Source organism: Sesamum indicum, linkage group LG6, assembly GCF_000512975.1.
Source record: "Sesamum indicum cultivar Zhongzhi No. 13 linkage group LG6, S_indicum_v1.0, whole genome shotgun sequence".
NCBI classification, from domain to species: domain Eukaryota; kingdom Viridiplantae; phylum Streptophyta; class Magnoliopsida; order Lamiales; family Pedaliaceae; genus Sesamum; species Sesamum indicum.
Window position 1 is genome coordinate 23499169 of NC_026150.1, and position 24318 is coordinate 23523486.

The window sequence follows — 24318 nt, forward strand, 5'->3', positions numbered from 1 at the left end:
TTTTTTTTAAAAAAAATATAACAAGGGTAAAGTTGAAAATCACTGAATCATCATCTAAAAATTACATAATTTTTTCAAACATTAAGGAAGTATTTCTAATTTTTAAATAGCGATAAAGTTTTCATAATTATATCAAACCTTATAAAACTTGTCACTCTTTTACCCTTAAACATACGTAGGGTTTGAGAGTGGAAGGAAAAGTTGAAATTTTGGTTTGAAAATGTGTGGAATTCTTGTTAAAAATTGCATTTTTATTCTATTCCTGTCAAAGTAGATAAAGGAGCGAAAGTGCAACACACCTATACTTACGCACGAAAAATAAAATTTTGCCAACAATAAAAATCACAATTTATAACGTAGAAATATATATATATATATATATATTTGCAAAATTTAATATAAAAATAAATACCTTTTCATTTAACAAAAAAAAAGATTGCAATAAAGTTAAAAAGCAAAATTGAAAGGAGGGTGTTGGGTTGAGTCACTTTTTAAAAAGAGTTCACGGTGAAGAAGGTGTGGACGTTGGGAAGCCAACTAGCCAACACCCCTTCCGCCAGCTGGCTGTCGGAGAGATCTCACCCAAATTTCGCGCTCAATACATGCACGTGACCCACGCCATAAACACCCCTCCCTCTCTACCCCACCCCCCCCAACTAGCCCTAAATTCCCTCTCTCTCTCTCTCTCTCTCTCTCTCTCTCTCACGTGCACTTTTCTTCTCCGCTCTTCTTTTCTTCACATCTTATTATTAATTTCATATAATCACCGCACATCATATGGATTTATATCTTATAATTAGAGAGCCATAATTGTAATTAACGCCTCACGCCTTTTCTAAAAACATTAATATATGCTTTCTCTCAAAGTATCTGCGATCGAAGCACACTCAATTTATGTACATAGTCAATATTTTTATTATACTCATTTTAATTAAACGATAGAGATCGAAGATAAAAAAATATCTGATCGCAACCGATAAAAGTAATTTAACCTTAAATATGTACTGGTGAAAAAATAGCTTTAGAGAGATGAAGGAAAAAAAAAAAGCGTACGCGATGATGTTATGAAATTTAATTATTTTAAATTAGTCAATTGACGATAGTTATTACAGTCACTTCCCAAAGGGTCAATTAACTCGAAATCGAAATTCAAATTTTTTGACGTAAGTGTTTTTATACCATATGTAGAAGTGAGTTATGAAATTTAATTATTTTAAATTAGTAAAAAGTTTAAAAAGCATAAATGAAAATTAGATTATCTAGATCTTTTTTATATTTCACTTGTATATAATTAACCCAACTCGATTTAGTTCAATAATCACAGTAATTTAACTTTGATAAAAAAAAAATAACAAATGTGAATAACACGTTTATTAAACTCAACCTGATATACTATAATTTTTTTTTTCATAAAATCGATTTATTATATTGTTCAATAGTATGATTAATACATAAAAATAACCTAAAGTTCATTAATACATAGGTTTAAGATCGTAAATTCGAATCTTACTGATATGTGAATACTGATTTATTATAATAATAACAATTAATTAATTATAAATATTTAATAAATTAATTATTAAAATTTATAATAAATCGAATATTTTACCTTTGAAAATGGGGGCTTTTAGGGTCAAAAGAATTCACTTCAACGGTACGTTAATTCCATTGCCCCATTGGACTAACCCTTCGATTAGGTTTTGGAGTCAAACTATCATTTATGACTAATGAGGAAACCTTAACCCCCAAACCAAACACAGAGCAAAAGAAGATCCAATGAATTGTACTTTGTGCATCACCAGTTGTACCTTTGATTTTATTTTTCAAATAAGATCCCTCGGAACCAGAAATAAGGAGCAGACTCTGCCCTGCCCGTCTGCGTCATCGCTTTCAGTTCTTTTCCTCACCCGAATACCCAAACCCGGACCCGAGAGAAAGCCCATTTATTGTACCGGAATACTGCAATAAATCCCCGCTCCCCCCATTATGTAAATTCAGCACTCACTATCACGGCATCACCTCGTTTGCATCTATGTTTGCTCTGTATTTTTTTAGCTTACTGTAAAGTTTCATTGATTTTTTTTTTTGGATTTGAGGAATGGAATTTGTTGTTGGGGGAGTTGGAGGATTCGAATGTGAGTTGAATTTCTCGTGCTAAGATCTGCTGGTGGTGAATTCTGCAATCGCAACTCATTGGTTTTGTGTATGTGATTCTTTTTTCTTTTCTTTTTGCCCCGGTTTATTTTCTGTTTTATTTGAATTTTGTATGTTATTAAGTTGTCGTGTGTTTTTCCGATTTGGATTCGTTGTTGGTTGATTATTTTTTGTGCTAATTTGGACTGAGCTGAAGTGATCGAAGAACTTGGCCGGGGTGAGGAAAGGATGGAGGATGAGTGATTGGATTAGTGATTTTGAAGTAGTGGTAGGTGTAGCTGAAGATCTGGAAACTCGGTATGTGAAATTCTGTTTTGTGATTTTGAGTATGTACGGTGCTAGGTTGGCATCGATCATGTTGTAAGTTTTATGCTGCTGTGGATGCTACATTTAGTTTGTTTTCGATGGTTATGCGTGAAATCGGGTTGGTAGGATTTCAGTTTGATGGCCTCGGAACTGCGTGCGTCTGCTAGTTGGATACCTGGATGTAGTTGACAAGATAGGCAGTGTGTTCTTGAGGACTTCACCATGAAATCTTATGACCATGATCAGTTGAAATTTACGAGAGGTAGAAACAAGGTCTCTTGCGTCTGGAAGTAAAGCGTTGCTATGTGGATCTAAGGTTTGGTTATGCATGTGAAGGGCTTAGTTCACAAGCTGTGTTTAGTATGCGCTGTAGTTTTTGAAGACTTGCTGAATTACTTAAGAACATTGTTTGAACTTTTGAGAAGCTGCTGTGGTGTTTGAGATTACCGTGGATAGTTCCTGATACATAAATTCTATGAGCTATACTAATAGATCCATCTTTACCTTGATCGTCCTCAATGAAGAGTTAAAATAGTCTATTTACGTGCATTGGTTATAAGAGATCCGAGCCTGGGAAATATTTTATTCCTAGTTACATGTTAGACTTGGAGGTGGATCATATCACTGCTATGTTGGAGGAATCTGAATAACAATCTGCTGTTATTTCCAATTGTCTATGGGCTTAAAGAATTTGTTTTCACTCTCTGGATTCAAGAGGTAAGAATTCTGGAGAGCATAGGGTTGGTGAGCGGTGACATTCAAAATGCGGATTATAATTATATGAACCTGTATAAAAACTTGGAGGGTTTGTGGTGTTTTTTGGATGGTTGCAATCTTTGAGAAGTATTTTGTACTTGTTTTTGGACATTTGAATCCTCTGCATAGACATGGTTGAGATAACATTATTATGGGGTGGATGATATCACTTGTGCTCTTTCCTGTATTAGGGTGTCCTATTTCCGTGGACGCATACACTTGATCTGACTTTTATTTTCTGGAAAATAGTAGCCGGGATTTGGGGCTCCCACAGGAATTTCATATTCTGGCTGTGCTCTCTTGCTAAATTCAAAACTCTACTGTCTTAAGTGAGTGCAAGTTGCTGGTTTATATTTGCTATCCCTGAAGTTGCCTGTGTATGATCTTGTGTTTATGTTGAATATAAACAAACACTACAGTAGAAATTCCAATTATCAATTTCTTTTCTCTTTGGGCAAAGTTTTGTGCTGCTGAAGGGCTCTGAAAGCCCGTTAAGGATTTGTGGACTGGTTTTCAGTATGATGATGACATGCGCCAATTTGGCTTTATTTTGCTGAAAGTCCTTCATTCATTGATCTTTTTCCTTATCCTTCATTCCTTCTTTATGGAATCCAATGGGATTGAAATGTAAAGGCGTGCTATTATGTAGACATAGTGAAACTTTGTTGCTTATGAAGCTTGGCATACATATGTTGCTCTATAAACGAGAAGCAAACTCGAACCATTTGACTGCTCAACAATGTATATTAAATTCTTGAGCTTCACCATAAATTGATAATTGATGGTTGGTCAAATTTCATTGTTGAATCCACAGCAACTTCAGGCCCCCTTTTGTGGGGTATAAAGTTTCCAATTGATTGCGAACTATCAGTCTTAGTCTCTTCTCCTGTTTTGAATATCAACAAAACCTGAATAGCTTCTGTCAATGACAATGAAGCTTTCTATTCTATTGATAGTCCATAATTCTTGTGTTTGCATTGACTACTGTGTTCATTCAGTAATCTGATTTCTCTGCTGTTGATGTGATTTACTGATTTGTTAACTTGCCTCTTTCTAATGAAACTTGGCTATAGATTTAATAGTTTAGTGGCTATTGTATGTTGTTTATTTTTGCTTTCTTGGTTTACTTCCTCCTTCCTCCTTCCTCCCCAAATCCTGTTCTCTTTGTTTTTCCTTTACCTTTTATTGTATATCTGTTCATTTATGTCAGTATTTTGGACGGCTGGGGTTTCAAGGTTTTTGATGCTACTTGCTTTAATTTTTTTGCTAATTTTTATTTCCGCGGTTTCCACATTAGCTATTTGATTTTCTTTTGGGTACTTGTGAAGTTTGGGTAGCCCGGTTTCTGTGAGATTCCTCTTCAACGTTTGCTCCCTCCTTGAACACTTTGAACCTGTAAATGCTTTATTTTGGATGAGTGGATATAATACTTGTACGTGATTTATACATACCCAACTCTTTCTTCATTTTTTAGGTCCCATCGCCCTCAACTTTGAGAAGCTGAAAAAGAAGTAGATACATCAATGAGTTTGTATCTTTATGGAACCGTGAAACTGATTAATACTTTTATGGGGTAAAAGGGGTACCGACATGGTATTGCATTTTCAGAACTTATGGAGATGGAGGATATGCAAGATGATGCTGGACCTTCAGAGGAGAAGTCTCCTAGAGCTGCATGGTGGCCTTCCGATTTTGTTGAAAAGTTTGGATCCGTATCCTTGGATTCTAAGGACAGTAAACCGAAAAACAAAGAATTGAATGACAAAGAGAAGTATGACAGACCGTCAAGTATTACAGCATCACAGATCCTTTGGCGCACAGGAATGCTTTCCGAACCAATTCCTAATGGTTTCTACTCTGTTGTTCCTGTAAGCTCCAAGATTTATCTCATAAATCCCGTTACATATGTCTATTTCTATTTTCTAGTTTCTTATGTTTGTGTCTCTTGACTTAAATAGAATATGCGCCATCCACTAGTATGAGCTCCTGGTTGGTTATCCCTTTGCTGAGAGTTAATGTAACATGCTCAATCATGATGCTGTTTGAGATAGCTATCTAAGAATGGGAAATTGAATTCTCCATGCATAAATACTGATTGACATACCAACTTGTTTTGTCTTTGCATTGGAGCAAAACGTTACATTTGAAAAGTCATAATAAAATCTTATTCAGTCCTCAAATATGTCGCAGATATGCAAATGATGTTCCAGTTCAGGAGCTGAATTTGAAACTCGATTTTCTGATGATAATTGGAAGGAATTTTTCCTTATTTAAACCAGAGAATTTCACATTCCAACTTTTTATTGTAAAAAAGGTAGTTCCCTCATTATTTTAAAAAGTAAAAAGTAATTTGAAGCACATAGATTTGATTTTCATGGTTCTGTCTGTGACAACGCAAAAGACGTTTAATATGAATCACCTTATGCTACCTATGCAATATGCATCTTACTTTTGCAAAACCATAAGATTAAAGAAGTTTCTGTTGTAAGGTGTGGTGTTGTAGATAATCAATGAAACTTTTTGGAAACATAGATTTTAAATCTTAAAGTTGTTAATTTTAGGATAAATGAACTTTCACATTCTCAGCATGTGAAGGTCTTATTTGATTTACCTGTATAGCATGACGATGGGCATTATTAGTACTTCATGCGAGGCTAAAGAATTTAGTTTTAAACAATGCCATTTGAAGCGAAGTCTTGTAACTGCGGTATTTGATGCTTCTTTCATGGAATGAAGAAAAAATATTTTATTTGTAGATCTCATCAGCATTATTGAAGTCCTATTTTTTGTTATACTTGTGCAACTGCCACCTAGTTGGCATTTTCTCCGACTTACTAAACATTTTTCCATCAATTATTAGAAGGGACTATAGTTACTAGCAGATTCTTTTTCTTCGCTAAATTTTTGTAGAAAGACAAACATTAGCATTGACAATTGGTCTTCTAGTTTGAAATCCACAGAATGAAAGTAAATGGCTTTTAAAGCTCTATGAAAATGAATGGCTGTCTGTGGTTCCCTCCTTCCTGCTTTTCTTCTCCATATATTGGAGAATTTAGGTTTCTCGAACTTCTCTCTCTCTCCTGTTGGTATTTTCTTCCCCTCTGACCTTGTTCATTCTGAAGACATGTATTGGGGTGCAAAACCGATTTGTCAAGGATATAAATATGAAAATTTTAGAAACATATTATACCTTTTTGTGCAGCAGAATGTTAGACAGAAAACTTTGGATGTTGTTAGGTTGAGAATGGTGGGACGTAGGAAATTAGGCCATCACGTGAATTAAAGAATATGAATGTGAAGTTCATAACCAGAGTAGAAGTTATGACCTCCTCCCAGTTACGTATAATATGTACTGTTGCATTTAGGGATAGAAGAAGATATGAAATTGGTACCTTTGTTCTGGGAAGTATTTGCTGTCTTGCTGCTACATCTTTTCAAGGTAAAACCGGACCATGAAATGGCAATTATATTCCTTTGTGGACAGGTATTACATAATATTGAATCTGTGGTACATAGTTTCTCATAGTGGATTCCCGGATTAGTTTCTCTATTATATGGATGATATTTTCCTTAACAGAATGCAATAGGTTTACATCTTTTACTTGTGGGCCAATCTTTTACAGATGTATTTAATATTTAAGATTTTGCTACAGTTTCATTAACAAGAATCTTTGCATATTACAATTTTTTATTTCCTCGAATCTAGTGGTGGACAGTCTGTTTCTTCTTTTGTATCCTTCGCTCTTAAGAGGCTATTTCTTACTAAGTTTTACTGACAGGATAAAAAGCTCAAAGAACTTTATGAAGATATACCTACTCTGGAGGAGCTTCATGCTTTGGAGACTGAAGGTTTGAGAGCCGATGTGATTCTTGTAGATACAGAGAAAGACAAGAAGCTGTCTATGCTAAAGCAGTTAATTGTTGCTCTGGTTAAGGGTTTAAACACAAATCATGCGGCTATGATAAAAAAAATTGCTGGATTAGTGAGTATCACTATCAATGGCTCTTCATAATTCAGAATATTATTTATTTCAGCAACAAATTAAACAAATTTGTTACTAGATCCAATATTTGTTTCGAATTACTACTATGGGGCATAACTCATGTTTTCGATATTCAAGAACACTTGTTCAAGGGTTACTTCACTGTCAAGTCTGATTGGCAACTGAATCCTCTGCCTGAGAAACAGTATATTATATTTTAGTTCTTTCTTGTTTCTCATGATTTATAGTTAATCTATACCATCTTTTGTACTGCCACATATTTTCTTCCTTGTCTGAAGTGAATTCACTGAACTTTCTTCTGAACTTTTGAGAAGCACTAATTTTTCCGTTCTTCTGACTATTAACAAGATAACTAACTTATCCTTTTAGTTCATCCTTCATTACGTGATCTGCAGTCTTTTGGCTTGCTCTTGTGACACAGACATTACATAGTGGCTTAGGGCTTTTTAGTGTGTTGAGGGTGCACTCGATCTGCTTCATCCTTTTTAGTTAAAATAAATTCTGTATTTGTAGTGGCCTGTTTCTTTCATAATCCATTGAGTTGATTTTTCAGTTTTACTGATCATGATAACGTTCATTTGTCTTTCAGTATTTCTCATGTGCCATTGTGATGTGAGGTTTTTGACCAGCTAACTTCCTTTATAGGTATCTGATGTTTACAAACGACCAAATTCAGAACTAAGTCCCAAGAAAGCTGCTCTAGAGGAAACCCTACATTTATCTGAGAATAGAGGTGTGCAGATGTTGGGCCAAATAAAGCATGGCTCATGCAGACCTCGAGCAATATTATTTAAAGTACTTGCAGATACTGTAGGACTTGAAAGCAGGCTAGTGGTGGTAAGCTTTACTTTACCTCTGTTATTCAATTACGTAGGTCTTTCTTACTGATGTACGTTTGATGGGAATCAGTCGAAATTCTGAAAGCATTCTCTTAAAATTCTTCCACCAATTTATCTCATGTTGTGTCTACCTGGTTTCATCTTATCAGGGTTTACCTATGGAAGGTGCTTCTGAGTGTGTTGATTCGTACAAGCATATGTCGGTCTTAGTTGTGTTGAATTCTGTGGAATTGCTGGTGGATCTGATGCGGTTTCCTGGCCAACTGATACCACGATCATCTAAGGCTATCTTTATGACTCACATATCTGCTGCAGGGGAGAGTGATTCTGCAGAAAATGATTCTTGTGATTCACCATTGGAACCAAACAGCCCTCTATACGGGGTTTCAGAGAGAGTTGATCCTGAGAGGTTAGCAGAATTGAGACTTTTGTTGTTGCATAAAACAGCTTTTATAAGTTATACACTGACTAAGGCAAAACATGGAATTAATATTTTATTTGTTGGGGTGAGTCATCTTTGGACAATAGAAAGGAGTTGGTTAGGTTATGGCTTTGTTGTATATTTGTAAAGTTAATTTATTTAGCCTCTGCAGTGCTGAGAAAGAAGAAAGTTTGCTCTATCAGCGTAGACTAGAGGCATCTTCAAATGCAGTAGGGCCTTCATTGAGGAATATGATGTTGCGGTCAAATTCCATTGATACAAAATTGAGGTACTATAACTGTTCAAACTGAAATCTTTGTTTTATCATTTTTTTTAATTCTTTTTCTCCACATGCTTTCTCTTTCAAGAATAAGGATAGGTATTTTTGTAAGTTTAATATTATTTTTCAGCTTGTCACAGAGTGAACCAAATATTGCTGCTGCATTTTGGCAAAGGAGTCGCAGAAAGGTCATTGCTCAAAATAGGACTGCAAGTTCAAGGTTTCTCTTCATAACTGAGACTCCTATTATATAAAATATCAACCACATTATTATTCTGTTCCAGAGTTTTGTATTCTAAATTTAAGTTGATTTATAACTTGAGATATCCAGTTAGGATCTGTTATCTGCTTTCCCTTATGGATACTAAATGGACCCAAACAGTCGAGGTTAATGGTCCACGTTCTGTAATGCTTATCTTTAAATGCTAAAACTTGAGCATCTTCGTGATTTTGTGATGGTTAATAAGTTGGATATTATTCTGGAGCAAGAAATGTACCACTATCTGGATTTTGTCATTATTTTTGGCCAAAGAAGAGATAAATACATAAAAATTGGATGCTTGCAATGGCATGATTGTGTCAACAAAGTATGAGTATTTTATCAGGACAATGTACCATAAGCATTATCCAGCAAGTGTCCTGTGACATGTGATGTTAAACTTGTTTTAATCCAACCGTACACCAGTGTTGTGTAGTTGAAAATCTGGTATTTGCTTTTGGGATTTTAATGTGTTCTGTGTTTCTCCAAAAGATTTGCTTGGTTGTGAAAGAAAATGTGTCAACTTGAATAATTCGGGGAATAAATAGATGAAAAGCATGTTTGGTCAATTACCACAACCTTATTTTGGACCCTAGCTTTGTTGTGGGCCAAGGACAAAGAAGGTTTCCCCTTCCCCATCTACCTTTAGTACTTGAGATGAATGAATACCGTATGCCCATATGCTAAAGTACCAGTTGTATATGAATCTTTTGTAACACATTTTCACACACAGTACATTCAATGATTAGCAACATGGCCATGTGAATTCAGTGGTGAAAGCAACTATCCCTTGTCTTTCTGTTACATAAGAGCTAAGGAGCATGGAGATTTTTCTTGGATTTGCCTAAAAGTGTTCTGCCTTGTTCGACAACAGTTCCCCCCTCGGTGGGGTTTGGGTAGGAGATCAAGTTCCTTGCAAGCTGCCAGCCATCTACTCAATCCTCTTTTAATTTGTTTTGGGTACTACCCAACCTGGGATCAACTTTGTGAATTGTGTTTGGAGGCTAGGTTGATGTAGGTCTATGCTGCACAGCCTTATAAATGTCATTCTAGAGACCTTTTATTGTCAATAGATATCAGTTGCTTTATTTTGTTCACTTGGAAGAAGACAAACATTTTGATAAGTAGTCCAACATCACCTACCGAAAGAAAATAATCCGGAAGATACACATAAGTTAGACATGTGTTTCGCCTATTTTCACCTAACAATAGCACATGGAAATGCATTTTTCTTTCTTCTCTTATTTCTCTAGGTTGTGTACTGACAAAGTTTATCCTTCTATTCATTGTTTCCCAAGTAAAGGAAAATAGTATACTGCACATTTAAAAAAGTATTTGGTGGTCAATCTCAGATTATGGAAACTCTATTTTCTGTTTGGTTATCATGCCATATTCCTTAAATGTTATACTTGAGGGTTCTTAGTCTCTATTCTTGCATTTTTATAATATTTTAAGTTTTCCAGTCCTGAGCATCCTTCACTTCGAGCACGTGCCCGATCTATGCTTAGTGGAGATAACAAACCTTTCAGAGATTTTTCTGATGACATTGCTACATCAAGGTACTAAAACTTTTCCTTTGGCAGCTTGTTTTAATATTGTCTTTTCTGGAAATTCAGAGTTAGTGCACTAATATCTCTGGTTTGGATCTGGAAAATGATTTTATCTCATAGTTTTGCTGCTGTTATGTTATGAATTCTAATTTGAGAGCCTGTTGCATCATCAAATTTCTTTTCTGAAATATATCAGAAAAATCTTTGCTTTAAGAAGAATTATATCAAACAGATTATTGTGTGATTGCTGGTTGATTGTCATTTTAGGTTGATCAGTTGAACTTTCTTCAATTGAATTGAATGACCAAATAAAAGTGAATATGATTGAAAGGACAATAGTTCCCTCATGCAGTTATCCTTACATTAATGAACTCTCCAGTAGTGGCTTAGTTTATTTATAAAGCATGCTTGTTTGAGCTTCTTTCATTTTGAGTTAAATTGCATCCTGCAGGTCAGAAGGTGCATCAACATCTGATACACGCCGATTAAGAAGAAGAAGCATGAGTATGACTCCAGAGATTGGTGATGACATCGTAAGGTTAATACCAACCCTTTTGCAACTTAAATTATATCGCATTATTTGGCTTCATAAACAAATTACCATAAAAATGCCTGTATAAAGAGAGCTGAAATAGAAGCTCTTGCTTGGTCATTGTATTTGCAGAATTTTTTTGCATCATTTTGAATATTTTCTCCGTGTCAAGTTTCTTGGATCTTCTGATGACCTTCTCTCTATCTTAAATCACAACCATTGTAAATCACATCAGGGCTGTGCGAGCAATGAATGAATCACTGAAGCAGAATCGTCTTTTAAGAGAACAAGGAGAAGGTGGCTCGTATTCTTTTGGTTCAAATGTCCAGCACCAACAAAATGCAGGTCAATCAAAAGATGTATGTATGCTTTAACCTTGTGGTTTTAATTTATATTCATCTTTCCTGCATGCATGTTGTGGTTTCTGCAGTCGATGTCCCATAATTTCTCCATATTTAACACATAATTGTATCTGTTCCTATTTATGATGGATAGCTTCTGCAAATTGTAAACAAAGTTTGAGCTTTATTTAGTCAGACGTTCAGAAAATTGAAGGCATCATCTGCCCTCTGTTTTTTCTTACACCTTTCTATGTGTATTTATGATTTAAAACCATCTCTATGTCCTTTTTGCGTTACCTCGGTGGGTATATTATAAATCGAAAATGTCTGAACAGTGTTGCCTCTTCCTTTATACGTAAACTGTTAATTCATATAAGAATCAATTTGTCTTAATTTTGAATTCATCATTGTTTTGTCGTGACATTTTGTTTTGTTCTTATAATGTGCTGTTATGCTGTATTTGTCAATAAATATGAGCTTCCTTTTAATAATTATCCAATAACTATGCTAAAAGAGCTTGAAATTGTTTCTAGTTGTCAATTCTAGTACATGATTCACATCCTTGACCTGGTCCCCGTGGTACGCATCAGGTCATTTGGCTTAGAGTAAACAACGAAATTTTGCTTGATTCTTATTCTATACTAATATCTTTGTTTAATTCGATGCAATTCACGTTTCAAAACCTTAAATTCTTTTATATTATCAACGACCTTGTACTTTGTGCAGGGTACTGATATTCACGTTGATGATCATGACAATATCTCTGGTGGAAGATCTTCCTTATATGCTCCTCTTAGGCAGCACAACTCTCAGAAGGCAGTTTCATTACCTTCATCTCCTCACGAGTTCATGGGTCATACTCCGCCAAGAAGTGGGAATCACGGGGTAAATGAAGAACTGGTTTCTACATGGAACAGAGTTCTGGATTTGCCCATGTTCCATAATAAGCCACTGCTTCCATTTGAGGAGTGGAATATTGATTTCTCAGAGTTAACTGTTGGCACTCGTGTTGGGATTGGTGAGGCACAGCCCCTTCTAAGTACTAGTTTCCTGATAAAGCAGTAAATTACTTAAGTAACAAGCAAAAAGTAAAGAGTGGCTAGGAGGACAAGTTGTCACATCATTTCGTAAAATCTGAGATACACAGTGTTGTTACCACTGTCCTGATGAGAAACTATGTGCTATGGCAGCTATGCACTGAACTGATAAATATTAGCAGCTACATTCTATCAAGTCCTAAGAGGTATGGACATATAGGTGGAAATAGGAGACCTGAAAGGCATCGAAACTTGTCAATCGAGAAATCTGCTTAGCCAATGTGTAACTGCATTTCAAGTTTCTAGGGAAAAGATATCATTTTCTTTTTGAGTATGAAGAAAGAAGAACTTTGAGAATTGTCTTGGCATAAAGTCACCTTGATGTTTCACGCTTGATTTGCTTGGAAAGTTGGTTACTCATTTCAATTCTTAATTTGTGGCTTATGCCTTTTCCACTTCGCATCCATCTTCATGTTCCTTGACTTTTGAGGATCTCATTACCAGGATTCTTTGGGGAAGTTTTTCGTGGCATTTGGAATGGAACGGAGGTTGCAATCAAAGTGTTTTTGGAGCAAGATCTCACTGCCGAAAACATGGAGGACTTCTGCAATGAAATATCCATCCTCAGGTGTGATCTATAATCATTTTGTTACTTTTATGGCATCTAATTTTTCTTCGGGTATGTTATTCTAACTTTGAATTTTTTTTGTTTTTCTTGTTCCAGTCGTCTTCGGCATCCAAATGGTACTTTTTTCTTCACCTGCTTTAATTAAACCCCGATCTTGTGTTATATTTGGTGTTAGACCACATTTTTGCGACTCTTAGTCATGACCAATAACAATGACGAAGGAATCGGCAGATGAACCTCAAGTACATACATGCGAAATAATAGACGTTGATGATTCAATGTCCATATTTTTCGTCTTCAAATAATCAGGTCTGGTGTCAAAGTGAATTTTATTTGCAATTGGAATTAATCCAGAAAATTTAACTTCGCTGCCATCAGTTTGGTTTAGAACTTGGTGAAGCTCAAACTAGACTTTGGATCATTTGAAGTTGAACTGCAATATGACTTTACCAAATAAACAACCGATAGTAAGATAGATTGTGTACTTCAAACAATCCTCTTGTCTGTCTGTCTGTCTGTCTCACTCATACACACACACACAACCGTCTCATATATTTTTAAATGGTAAATTATGGTCATGTTTTTTTATCTGTGAAGTTTATCGAATGTCTACCTGAGAAAATAACAATGTATAGTGGAACTACCATAGTGGATGATTTACCCTTTGCTTGGGTCATTGTGGTTCCGATTTCGCCTTTGCTGCCCCTTAAACCATATCCCTGTTCACGGGTACTTTAATGAATTAATCTGAATGAAAATCATTAAACATTTTAAGGAAAATTTTCAAAATCGGCCACCTTCAAAGATATATGTATATATATGTGTCCGCACGTGTGTGCATATCTGTGAGTGCTGATGGAATTAACCTCTCTTTAAAATTGTGGATATAAGTCTCCTTATTCTTAATGTCTTTTAGATGTATGTCTTGGAATCATTTTCTGCAGTTTGACTTGTGCCTTTCCTGCAGTCATATTATTTCTTGGTGCCTGCACAAGACCCCCACGACTTTCGATGATAACTGAATACATGGAAATGGGATCGCTATATTATTTGATTCACCTGAGTGGTCAGAAGAAGAAACTAAGCTGGCGAAGGAGGATCAAGATGCTACGTGACATATGCAGGTTAGTTGAAACTTTTCCATACGTCAGATTTATTTATCGATGATTTTTTCCTCAGAGTAAGCGCCATTGCTATTCTCTGGATTTGAGCATCAGTTGTAGACTGTAACAGAACTGATATGCGAAGTAGCTTGGATAAACCAAATGGGCCACCGAGTCAAATTAAATGTTTTTGAGCGACATTGAGTCTTCAGCTCCATCAATGCTCTATCACTTTTCTTGTCATTTACATATGTCATGAGCGCTTTTTCAACTTTTTGACATCATGTCTTGTCCTGTCCAGATCATGCTTGACCTACATAGAGATATTTCTACCATGCTTCATCATTTCTCTTTATTTCCTCTATTTTTCATATTCATGCCAAATTTTGTGAGCTATGTATATGTGCACAAGCATGTGCCGTCTCCTGCTCAGATTCTTAAACTAAGATTATTATCTCGTTTACTGAGCTTCAACATTCCTCAACTAACCTTCAAAATCTATTCTTGGAACACAAGTGTTTGGCGATCATATTTATCGGTATTTGAATTGTACTTTCGGCAGATTGTCTCCATCATTTGGCTCTCTTAGTACACAAGTTTTCCAGGAACCATATGCTCTGTAACTGAAATTGTGTTCTTGATATGTTGCCTGCATGACTTGGCCATATTTAAACTGGGAGTGATAATAGATTCAAGTTTTACCCAGACGTCAGGTTTTGACTCTATAAGAGGCTTTTGGGCATGTTTTGGGTTTCCAGGTATTGAAGCCAAGCAGGTTTGGGACCTGGGTTATGGGTTCTTATAAACCCTTCTGCCTGACTTTCTTATGTGTAAATGTGTCTTTGTTTTATCGATATATTACGTGATGTGCTTATATAAGAAAATATTTTATGTTGCATATACACGCATGTACAAAAATAACTACCATATTTTATAAACTAAAAAACTACTTAAAGTTAGTAAATAATTGACGAGTTTCAATGTACACAAAAGTCTTTACTTTTAAAATTATGATTTTTTAAGAAGGAAACATACGTGCAATAAGTATACGAATAAATGATTATTTGTTAACAACACTATTTTCTCGTATTTTGAAGGTCATAGTGATATCCTATTCAAAAATAATTGTTTGTAATATTTTCAAAATTACAAAGTGGATCCAATGAGTTTTGCTGGTCTAAACGGTGGTATGGCTTCTGCTGGGTTGGTTTCCAGAATGAAAATGAAGCCCGACATGTCTAGATTCTGGCCGAGATAGTCTTGGCAGCGTGAACCCCGGGTGTTATTAGGCATGACAGGCCCCAGATCAGGATAAATGTTAGACATGCTTTTATCAAATACTGGAAGGAAGAATGATCTAGATTAGTTATATAGACATATTATTTGTTTTAATGGTTTGGAGATCGGACATTTTCTATGCGGCCATAAGTTGAAGAACTTGAAGCATCTGTTTAGGTCAATGTTGATCCTTTTCAAAATAAATTTGGTGAAAAGTTCCTTCATCTGATTGTTAAAATGTCCTTATCGCAGTCGTGTCTCAACATTACTGCAGTTTCTCCATAAGTAGGTCTATTCTGGGAATTCGTCGATTCCGTCAACTATTCTTTGATTCAGATTCCAACCCTTTTGTCATGAAACCTTGTTGTAGCAGACAGAAGTCGAGAATTACTTGAATCTTGTGTTATCTTTTAAAAACAGACTTATATGTTTGATGAAACCAAGATAGAAAGTTGGGTGGTAGGAGAAATTTCTTGAAATCATGATGAGGAAAGAGAATCTGGCAAGCTGTTTGTCAGACAAAAGTGAAGTTATGAGTGTATTCTTGGTGTACCTCTCTATTCTGTTCTACAAAGTGATAGAAGGAACTATTACCTCCACCCAAAAATGATGTCTGGGTTGCCAATTCTTTTCTTACCCAAGTTACTCTTCTTGAAGAGTTTGAGAAGTCTACGTACTATGCACAAAACTTCCCTTAGATGATGTGGTAGTTTAGCTATCCATTTGTGATTTACTTGGACTTGATAGTTATAGTATTTAGTTGTTGTTTTCCAATTAATGCATTAAAATCTAAGTAATCATATTGGAAAAAGGTGTTATAGGTAATCAAATGAAACATTTATTACAAGAGTGTTTGGACATACAAAATAGAAATCAAGAACTCGTTTGCGGAAAGTAGGGAGTAACAACCTTGTATCAGTTTAGGGGCAGGGTTATAGACCTTGTTAGAATCTGCTCTGTTGTGATTTGGAAATCTCTGGATTGTGATGTTTGAAACATTTATTATTGTTATGTTGCTGAGAGAATGGGGGATGCAACATATACCAACTTAGAGAATATTAGAATTCTTTTCACTCAGCAAGTTATATTCACTTATTTATCTACTATTTTTGGCAATTAAGAGGGCTGATGTGCATACATCGCATGAAGATAATCCACCGTGATCTTAAAAGTGCAAATTGCCTTGTGAACAAGCACTGGACGGTTAAGATCTGTGACTTTGGGCTGTCAAGAATCATGACTGATGCACCCATAAAGGACTCCTCATCAGCTGGGACACCAGAATGGATGGCCCCTGAGCTTATCCGAAATGAACCTTTCACAGAGAAATGTGACATTTTCAGCCTTGGCGTTATAATGTGGGAGCTATACACTCTAAACAGGCCATGGGATGGAGTGCCCCCTGAGCGGGTAATGGCTGTTATTCTTTTCCGCTTTATCAGTTAACGTATACTTCTTTAGATTTTCATTGGTTTCCTCATTCTCTGCCTTGTTTAGGTTGTTTATGCTGTTGCAAATGAAGGGTCACGGTTGGAGATACCTGAAGGGCCTGTGGGCAGGTTAATTGCAGGTATTAGTTATGGTGAAGAGTTAGAACTTGACTTGTGCACTGGTAGGCAGTGGAATGTTTGTTCCAGATTGTGACCATATATGATTTCTTGGCTGCAGATTGTTGGGCAGAACCCCAGGATCGACCGAGTTGTGAGGAAATTCTTACCCGCTTGCTAGACTGTGAATTAGCACTTTGCTAATCCCAACACTATGTGCTTCTTTCGTTGTATAGAAAACAGCACTGTTGAGGTTTACGGTGTATTTCGGCTCATTTGTAAAACTCGTGAGTTTCCAGCTTTAGAATGAGGTTCTGTTTCAACTTCTGTATCTGAGTGCTACAAAATCGTTTTTGTGCAATCAAACAGTGAATTTTCCTGCTCGTGTGTCTCCAGATTCAGAAAGCAAATTAGACCAAATATAATATAAATGTAATGTTAAAACTGTGAGTTAACCAGCATTTCTTATTTGAGCTTTGTGAATAGGGGGACAGAAGGATAAATTAAAAACAAAAACTGGGAGGGTTCTGAAACTCGAACCATTATTTACACTGATGCAACAAATTCTACAACCTGCGCCATATCCCAGTTCCTGTCATACATACGGCCTAACACTCAGCTTGTATCAATCAGCAATCCGGCGCCTGTTAAGAGCAGCCTCAAAGCGGCTGCACGAGTCCGCCCTCATCTCGGTGCTCATATCATTTTCTGGTGCTGGGTAATAGTCTTCTCTCAACTGGACATCTCGTAAATCAGGTATCCTCAGGAGGAACATCAGGAAATGCTCATGAGCCGTCCCGTGGATGAAAAGTTTCCTAAGACCAAAACACTCTTGCAGCAATCCGGCCGCCGGAAGGGATAGACTCCTTTGGTTGACATCCCTGTCTTGTGGAAGCCAGTAGTCAAGCTCCGTTAAACACAAATGGCCTACACCAATTAGATAAAACCGTTCCCAGAGGCTCAAGTCCATCTGCCCGGAAGGTGCTGTATGGGCGTACCCAATGGTGTCACTGCAGTCCAAATGCATCTTCGACAACTTGGGGTAATTCACCAGAGTGCTCAACCCAAACTCACGCTCCGACGGCTTCGACAATTCCCGACAATCTCCTTCAATTTTGATCCGAATTTCCTCTAAATCGGGACAATTCTCTAGTCCTGCGGATGCCAGAGGAGTCAAAAGCTGCCCCACCTCAATCCACAGGGAAAGATACTGCAGCCTGTCCCATGTTCTCTCACCATATCCATTGCCATTTTCATAGCCGTTGCCATTAACATCCAATCCCATGTAAGTAGAATTCAGATCATATTTGCATCTCTTGCTTGCACTATTCATGCCATCATAGTCATAATCATAACCAGTGGCTCTAAAGTGTTTTTTTTCAACAGGGTGGTTCGATATCTCACCTTGATCCGAACTATTTAGGTCAAAAGTACCTCCAATTCCATCAAGATCCTCAAGCTCTTCGGTGAAATCCCAGATGCAATCGATATGAAGCCTCTCAATCCGATCCTGTATCGGCTCCAATGCTTTCAGCGACGGTGCTGCACCGAGATTCTTGCAGCAAGAGATCCTGACATCAACCAACGTCCGACGAAGCAAACAAGTAAAAGTCCTCATCCCCCTCATCGTTATCTTCTTGCAACCGTGAACCTCAAACTTGGCCAATCTACAACAACCTCTGGCAATTGCAATCAAACCCATATCAGTCAAATCACCTACATTCCTAATCGACAATGACTCAAGCCCTTGGCACACGGCGACGCCGTCCAACTTCGACTCAACAGGCATTGAGACGCCATGAAACTGCCCCAGTTTAAGAGACCTCAAGTTGGGGCATTTAGAATTGAGCATCTCCAGTGCTGGACCACTGTCTCTGACATTATTGCAAAAATCTAGAGCCAGCTCTTCTAGCAGCGGAAGCCCCGAAAACACCTCAATCAAAGTGGCCACGTTGATCCTGGCGTCTTCTTGCGTGAACCCATCATCCTCGGGATCCCCTCTTACATTCGATAGAGCAGATGTATCAGCCAAATGAAGAATCGCCAGTTTTGGGCAGTTCACTGATACAGAAACCAAGGCCTCATCTCCAACATACCCAATATACCTCGGATCGAACATACAGGCAGCCCGAAATTCCCTCAGATTGGGGCAAGCCTTGGTGATTACCTTAATCTCATCGGACTTGAAACCCTCAGAGAATGATGGGTTCAAGAGATTGAGGCAAGTGAGATTGGAAGCAACTGACGGGTACGACTCGAGGGCCGGAGGCACATCATCCGTCCAGCAATAGAAAGCAGAAAGATCAAGAGAACGCAGCTGGCTGCACTCGGAAAACAAAATCTTGAGCTCATCGCCGGCGGCGGCTATCTGAGGCCGCTGGTGCCATCTCACGAGCTTTACGCGTTCGAGATTAGGCCACTGAGGGGCTACGAGCTGAATGGTAGATGGGTTACGCGCGTAGAAGGTGAGCGAAGTGACAGAAGGGAAGGCGTGGCGGAGGAGGTGGGCGATGAGGGCGGAATCGGAGGCGGAGGCGGAGGTGAGGGGGTGACCCCAGGGAGAGAGGAGTGAGAGGTCGAGATGGGATATGGATGAAAAACAGGTGGGGACCATGAAGAGCTCCCGCAGGTTGCCGCGGAGGGTGAGAGCTGACCGGGTGGCGCGTTCCAAGAGGTACCACCTGCGGCAGACCAACGCGGCGCAGTTCCGGCTTCGTACATCAGACACGGCGGCGATTATGTTGGATAGGATCACGTCGGGGAGGTCGTGCAGGGTGGTGGCCGCCATGTGAGAGGAAATCAGAATCAGAAATGGTCGGGTATGGTGGATGGAGTGTGGATATTAGTAGTAATTTATCTGATCTTGCTTTGATTTCTTGGAAAAATTCCCAACAGTCTTAGCAGTGATGCAGGTGAGGATTGGAGGGAATAGTAAATGAATGAAGAAGTAATTGTCATTTAACGTGGCAGCTTCACGAAGTTTCCTACTTCCAACAAATTAAACCAGAGCTCTTTCTTTTTTTTCCTTCCCTTTTTGGCATCATAATTTTTTTTTTTGGGGATAAATTACGTCTAGATCCATCAAATTATAATTATAATTACAACTATATTTTTTATTTAAAGATAAAATTTATATAAATATTTATTAAAAAACTAGCATCCTCAAAAGGTATAACTGTAATTTAGTAAAAAGAAATAAGGTGTTTAAAAAATATTACACGAGTATCCATCAAGAATGTCATTGTAATCTAACAAAAAGTATTAAGTGTTAATGTATTTTGATCTAATCTCAAACATATTAATATAATTTACTCTTTTTTTTTCGATATTTTATTTCATGTGATTTTTGTGGTCCCATTTGTATTTAAGTAACAATAATAATATCTTAAATGTATGAATAGAATGTATGTACCGACGTATGTATGTATGTGTGTATGTATTATTATTATTTGAAATATACATATTTAATGTATTTGATATTTTATTTCCCCAATGAGTTAAAGGTATTTAATACCATAGGGTAGGTATTGAATGAAAAATATAAAAATATTCCTAACAAAATCGATGATATATTTATATATGTACTTGGGGAATAATAAAGAGTTTATCTAATTATATATGAGTAGAGGCGATGCCACATGATATGTATCTATACTATACATAAGGGGTAAATCTCTAGAGTATTATCATGGTTGGTAGAATATGAATTGTCTAAAACGTACTAATTATATTTACTTCTTCCACATATAGATATATGCTAATTATATTTACTTATTCCACATATAGATATATGTTTTTTCTTAATCAAATTCATTAATAATTTCTTTTTCATATACATCAATGTTAATTCATTTTATTGATTTTGAATAATTAGTCATTTTGTCTTCCTACTTTTTATTCAATTAAATGAATATAACAAAAATTTAATTATGCACACATATTGAGTGTGCTTTAATTGTTACTATGAGATTAAGTTCAAACAGTCATGCTCCAATCCTTAGTATTGATTAAGGGAGTAACTTGAAACCAACACAAGGTCAGAGGTGCCTCAATCTCCTTTGTGGTCAGGTTAGTTAAGTGGTCTAGAGCTCGTATATGAAATGGTGTTGTGTATAAGTTTATCAAATCTTACTTGTGACGGAAAAATATGAAACACTATGACAGTGTCCACAGAACATGCTCAGATTATGCCATGTATCAGGCAATCTAGGTATTAGGGTTCTTGATTATCAGGTTTCATGGGGGTGGGGGGATGGGTTCGATAAAAAAGATGCAGACCCTTTGTGCCGTATGTGTATTTCTTAACCTAATGAAAACATAATTTGATAATTTTTATAGTTTTTTTAACTTATACCAATGCATATAAATATATACTAATCATAGAAGAACATCAATATGATACAAATATATATATTTATGGACACTAAGTAGTTCACCTGCACCAAATAGAATCAACAAAAAAATGTATATTCTTCAAAATAAGTAGGTGTAGAGTGAGAATTGTGTGGATTTAAGGTGAGCTATGTCAAACGATGTTTGTGGGTTAGGGATTTGGTGTGTCATGTATATAGGACATAGCATCCATCTATACTTTATTATTAAGGGCAACACTCTTTTAACGTGTAACAAGTATTAGTTGTCATTTATTTTTAAAATTTTAAATTAATTAATTTAAATCCTCAATTTTACATAATTTTCTATGTATCTTTCAATAGTTTTTTTGTTCTCATGCATTTTTTTATTTCTCCGACATTATTTATTATCTTTGTTCCTCTATTAACTCATTATCAGTATATATATTTAGGTATTTTTTACTTTATAAAAATTATACACATACATAAAATATACCACACTTATTAGTTGCATATGGTAGATTGGATAATTGGTTGAAACTCTCAAGTGATTTGAACTTTGAAAATGAGATGAGAAGAAAAAGTTGTTACCTTTTTGCTGTAATAAAATACTAATATTCACAACCAACCACTTCTTCCCACCACAAAAGGGCCAAAAGAAAGAAAAAGAGTGGAGTTTACTGCTCTACTTTGAACCTTTTTATGCTTCCTACTATTCTTGACAAGGGTTAAATTTAGATTACTTGTGAAAATTAAAATAGAAACAATATTTTGAAAAACAAGTATTTAAACCTAACTCTTTTTTGCCCTTTTTCTTTTCTTATTGTGATTGGAGAGGAGATAAAATTAAGTATTTAGTTGAATATTTAAGTCTTATAATTAGTGAATGAGAGCAATTAGATAATATACAAGTCAAAATATAAAAATTAGTTGGAAATTACGCGGTTGAATAACAAAACGAACATGAGGGGGAGTAATTGCTCGTTTTTTTTTGAAGTATTCAGATGTCTTTTTGACCTTTTTTTCTTAGTTCGGGAAGGTTTATTGTTATTTTAATCTCATAGGAGGCAGTTTAAATTTAGTTCTAAGCGTGTGTCTAATTTGTTAAAAATCGATCATACGAAATAAAAATTTCGATGCGTACTCAATACTGAATTAAAAGTTCGAATATTTGGTATTAGGTAGTCAACTTTGACAAGTTTAGATATTCAATACGGTATTGGTAGTTGGTATCGGTATACTATACCTTACCGAATATCGACTTTTGTTTTTTTTAAAAAAATATTATATACAAAAATATAATAAATAAAAAAGTTAGATATATGTATGACTTTTTTAAAAAATTATTAAAATACTGAACCAAATCGAATTTTGTTATGTTTTTACTGAAGTTTTGGTATTCGGTACGTCATATAAGCATACCGAAATTTTGGCTCGATGTTACCGAACAAACACCCCTATTTATCCTATTTGAAAATAGTTAGTTCGTATTTGGTTTTATTTATATTTTTCAACTTTTAATTTTTGAGACAGTGAATAGAAACATATTATTGGTGGAGATATCTTTACCATCATTGTTATCAATTCAAAAATATAACTATCAATCTCTTTAAAATAAATATATATATATAGATATATATTAATTTAACACCACCGCAACGTAAATATAATCTCATCAACTAACGTAAACATATTTTCTTTTTACACACGAAAAGCTTCTAACTTACAAAATTAAAATCACATATTCACTATTAAAAGGTGAAATTGAGAAGGAACATTTATACTGAACGTTTCTTTTTAAGGGAAATATTCAATTTTTCATGAAATTTGGAATGAAGTGTCCTGAGATCATGTGGATATACAATGGGAGAGTTTTTCAAAAGAGGATTTCATCAAGATTTGCTTTGAGCATTCTTTTTAGAGCATACCTCCAATGATATTAGGGTTAGGGATGACAAATAACATCAATAGAGTTTGGGTCGGGATTGGATCCAAATTATTTGATTCATGTTCGGGCACAAATTTGTATTTTGTGGACGTCAGTGAATCTGGGTTGGACGTCAAGTCTTGTTGTAGACCTGCTGGGCACATAACATTTACAGATGTATTTGATTTATTTAATATTTTTATTTGTAAGATCATTTTTATTTTTGACATAATAATAACTTATTAGGAAGTTATAGACAATAATTTTAATTCATTTAAAATAATTATATTGATTAATGGAAGAAGATAAAAAATAATTTAATCAAGTTTTACAAGTTCCATCTGTCAATCCATTTGTTCTTTGATAGCATTGAGAGGAATAATTGAGGGAATCGGTTACATTTAAAATTTAATAAAAAAATATTAACGTGTATATATATATATATATCAATTATCAATATTAAAGATGTATAATTAATTAATATCAAATATATTTATTAACAAGGACAAAATTATTGACAAAGACACAGTAACTAGACATAAATAAATTAAGTGTATGGTTCCCAATCAATCGAATCAAAACGAAGTATCAAAACATAAAATACACAAAATGTGAATATATAAATAAATTTATTACTCGGTTCCCAAAATAGTCTGGTCTCAACCGTTGAATAATTTATCAATCTTAAAGAAGATTTTATTTTATTTGATAAAAAATAACTGTATTAAATCCCAACTATTAAAATTTAAGGTAGAAACATAATAAATTAAATTTTCATAATTAAATATAAAGTTTCATATTAAATCAAATTAAACACATGGAAATAGACTTACCCAATTGTACATGATTGAACATGCTTGTGTAGAATTTTCGGAATTTTCGCACACACTGACATATGCATTTTTACATCATCAATAATATAGAAGGGAACAATATGAGACATTGATGGACAAAGACAAGGGAAGGTAGAACCATATATATATATATATATATATATGTATACT

The 24318-nt window shown here is 35.6% G+C and overlaps 2 protein-coding genes across 5 annotated transcripts; one reads left to right on the forward strand and one right to left on the reverse strand.

Moving 5' to 3' along the window:
• Window positions 1853–17418, forward strand: LOC105165628 (serine/threonine-protein kinase EDR1-like). 4 transcript variants are annotated; one of them, XM_020694832.1, is made up of 19 exons: window positions 1853–2203; window positions 2351–2451; window positions 4691–4743; window positions 4825–5084; window positions 6996–7199; window positions 7866–8057; window positions 8209–8468; window positions 8644–8769; window positions 8891–8980; window positions 10483–10578; window positions 11021–11107; window positions 11337–11460; window positions 12169–12460; window positions 12984–13107; window positions 13204–13223; window positions 14075–14231; window positions 16610–16898; window positions 16986–17058; window positions 17157–17418. In XM_020694832.1, exons 3-19 carry the CDS (start codon window positions 4740–4742, stop codon window positions 17237–17239), a joined length of 2481 nt encoding a protein of 826 aa, XP_020550491.1. In that variant the 5' UTR covers window positions 1853–2203; window positions 2351–2451; window positions 4691–4739; the 3' UTR covers window positions 17240–17418. The 4 variants fall into 4 exon arrangements, with proteins under 4 accessions (XP_020550491.1, XP_011083003.1, XP_011083006.1 ...); XM_011084701.2 differs by lacking the exon at window positions 2351–2451; XM_011084702.2 differs by lacking the exon at window positions 2351–2451 and having other exon boundaries at window positions 1854–2203; window positions 8653–8769.
• On the reverse strand, window positions 17469–20050 carry LOC105165629 (F-box/LRR-repeat MAX2 homolog A). The gene has a single exon (XM_011084705.2). It carries the CDS (start codon window positions 19821–19823, stop codon window positions 17661–17663), a length of 2163 nt encoding a protein of 720 aa, XP_011083007.1. The 5' UTR covers window positions 19824–20050; the 3' UTR covers window positions 17469–17660.

What these genes read in the sequence shown, in the direction of transcription:
- LOC105165629 (XM_011084705.2), bottom strand. Translation starts at nt 19,823, where the DNA reads ATGGCGGCCACCACCCTGCACGACCTCCCCGACGTGATCCTATCCAAC.
- LOC105165628 (XM_020694832.1), top strand. An exon ending in GTTTCTACTCTGTTGTTCCT is followed by an intron (nt 5,085 to 6,995) that starts GTAAGCTCCAAG and finishes TTTTACTGACAG; the next exon opens with GATAAAAAGCTCAAAGAACT. An exon ending in TAAAAAAAATTGCTGGATTA is followed by an intron (nt 7,200 to 7,865) that starts GTGAGTATCACT and finishes CTTCCTTTATAG; the next exon opens with GTATCTGATGTTTACAAACG.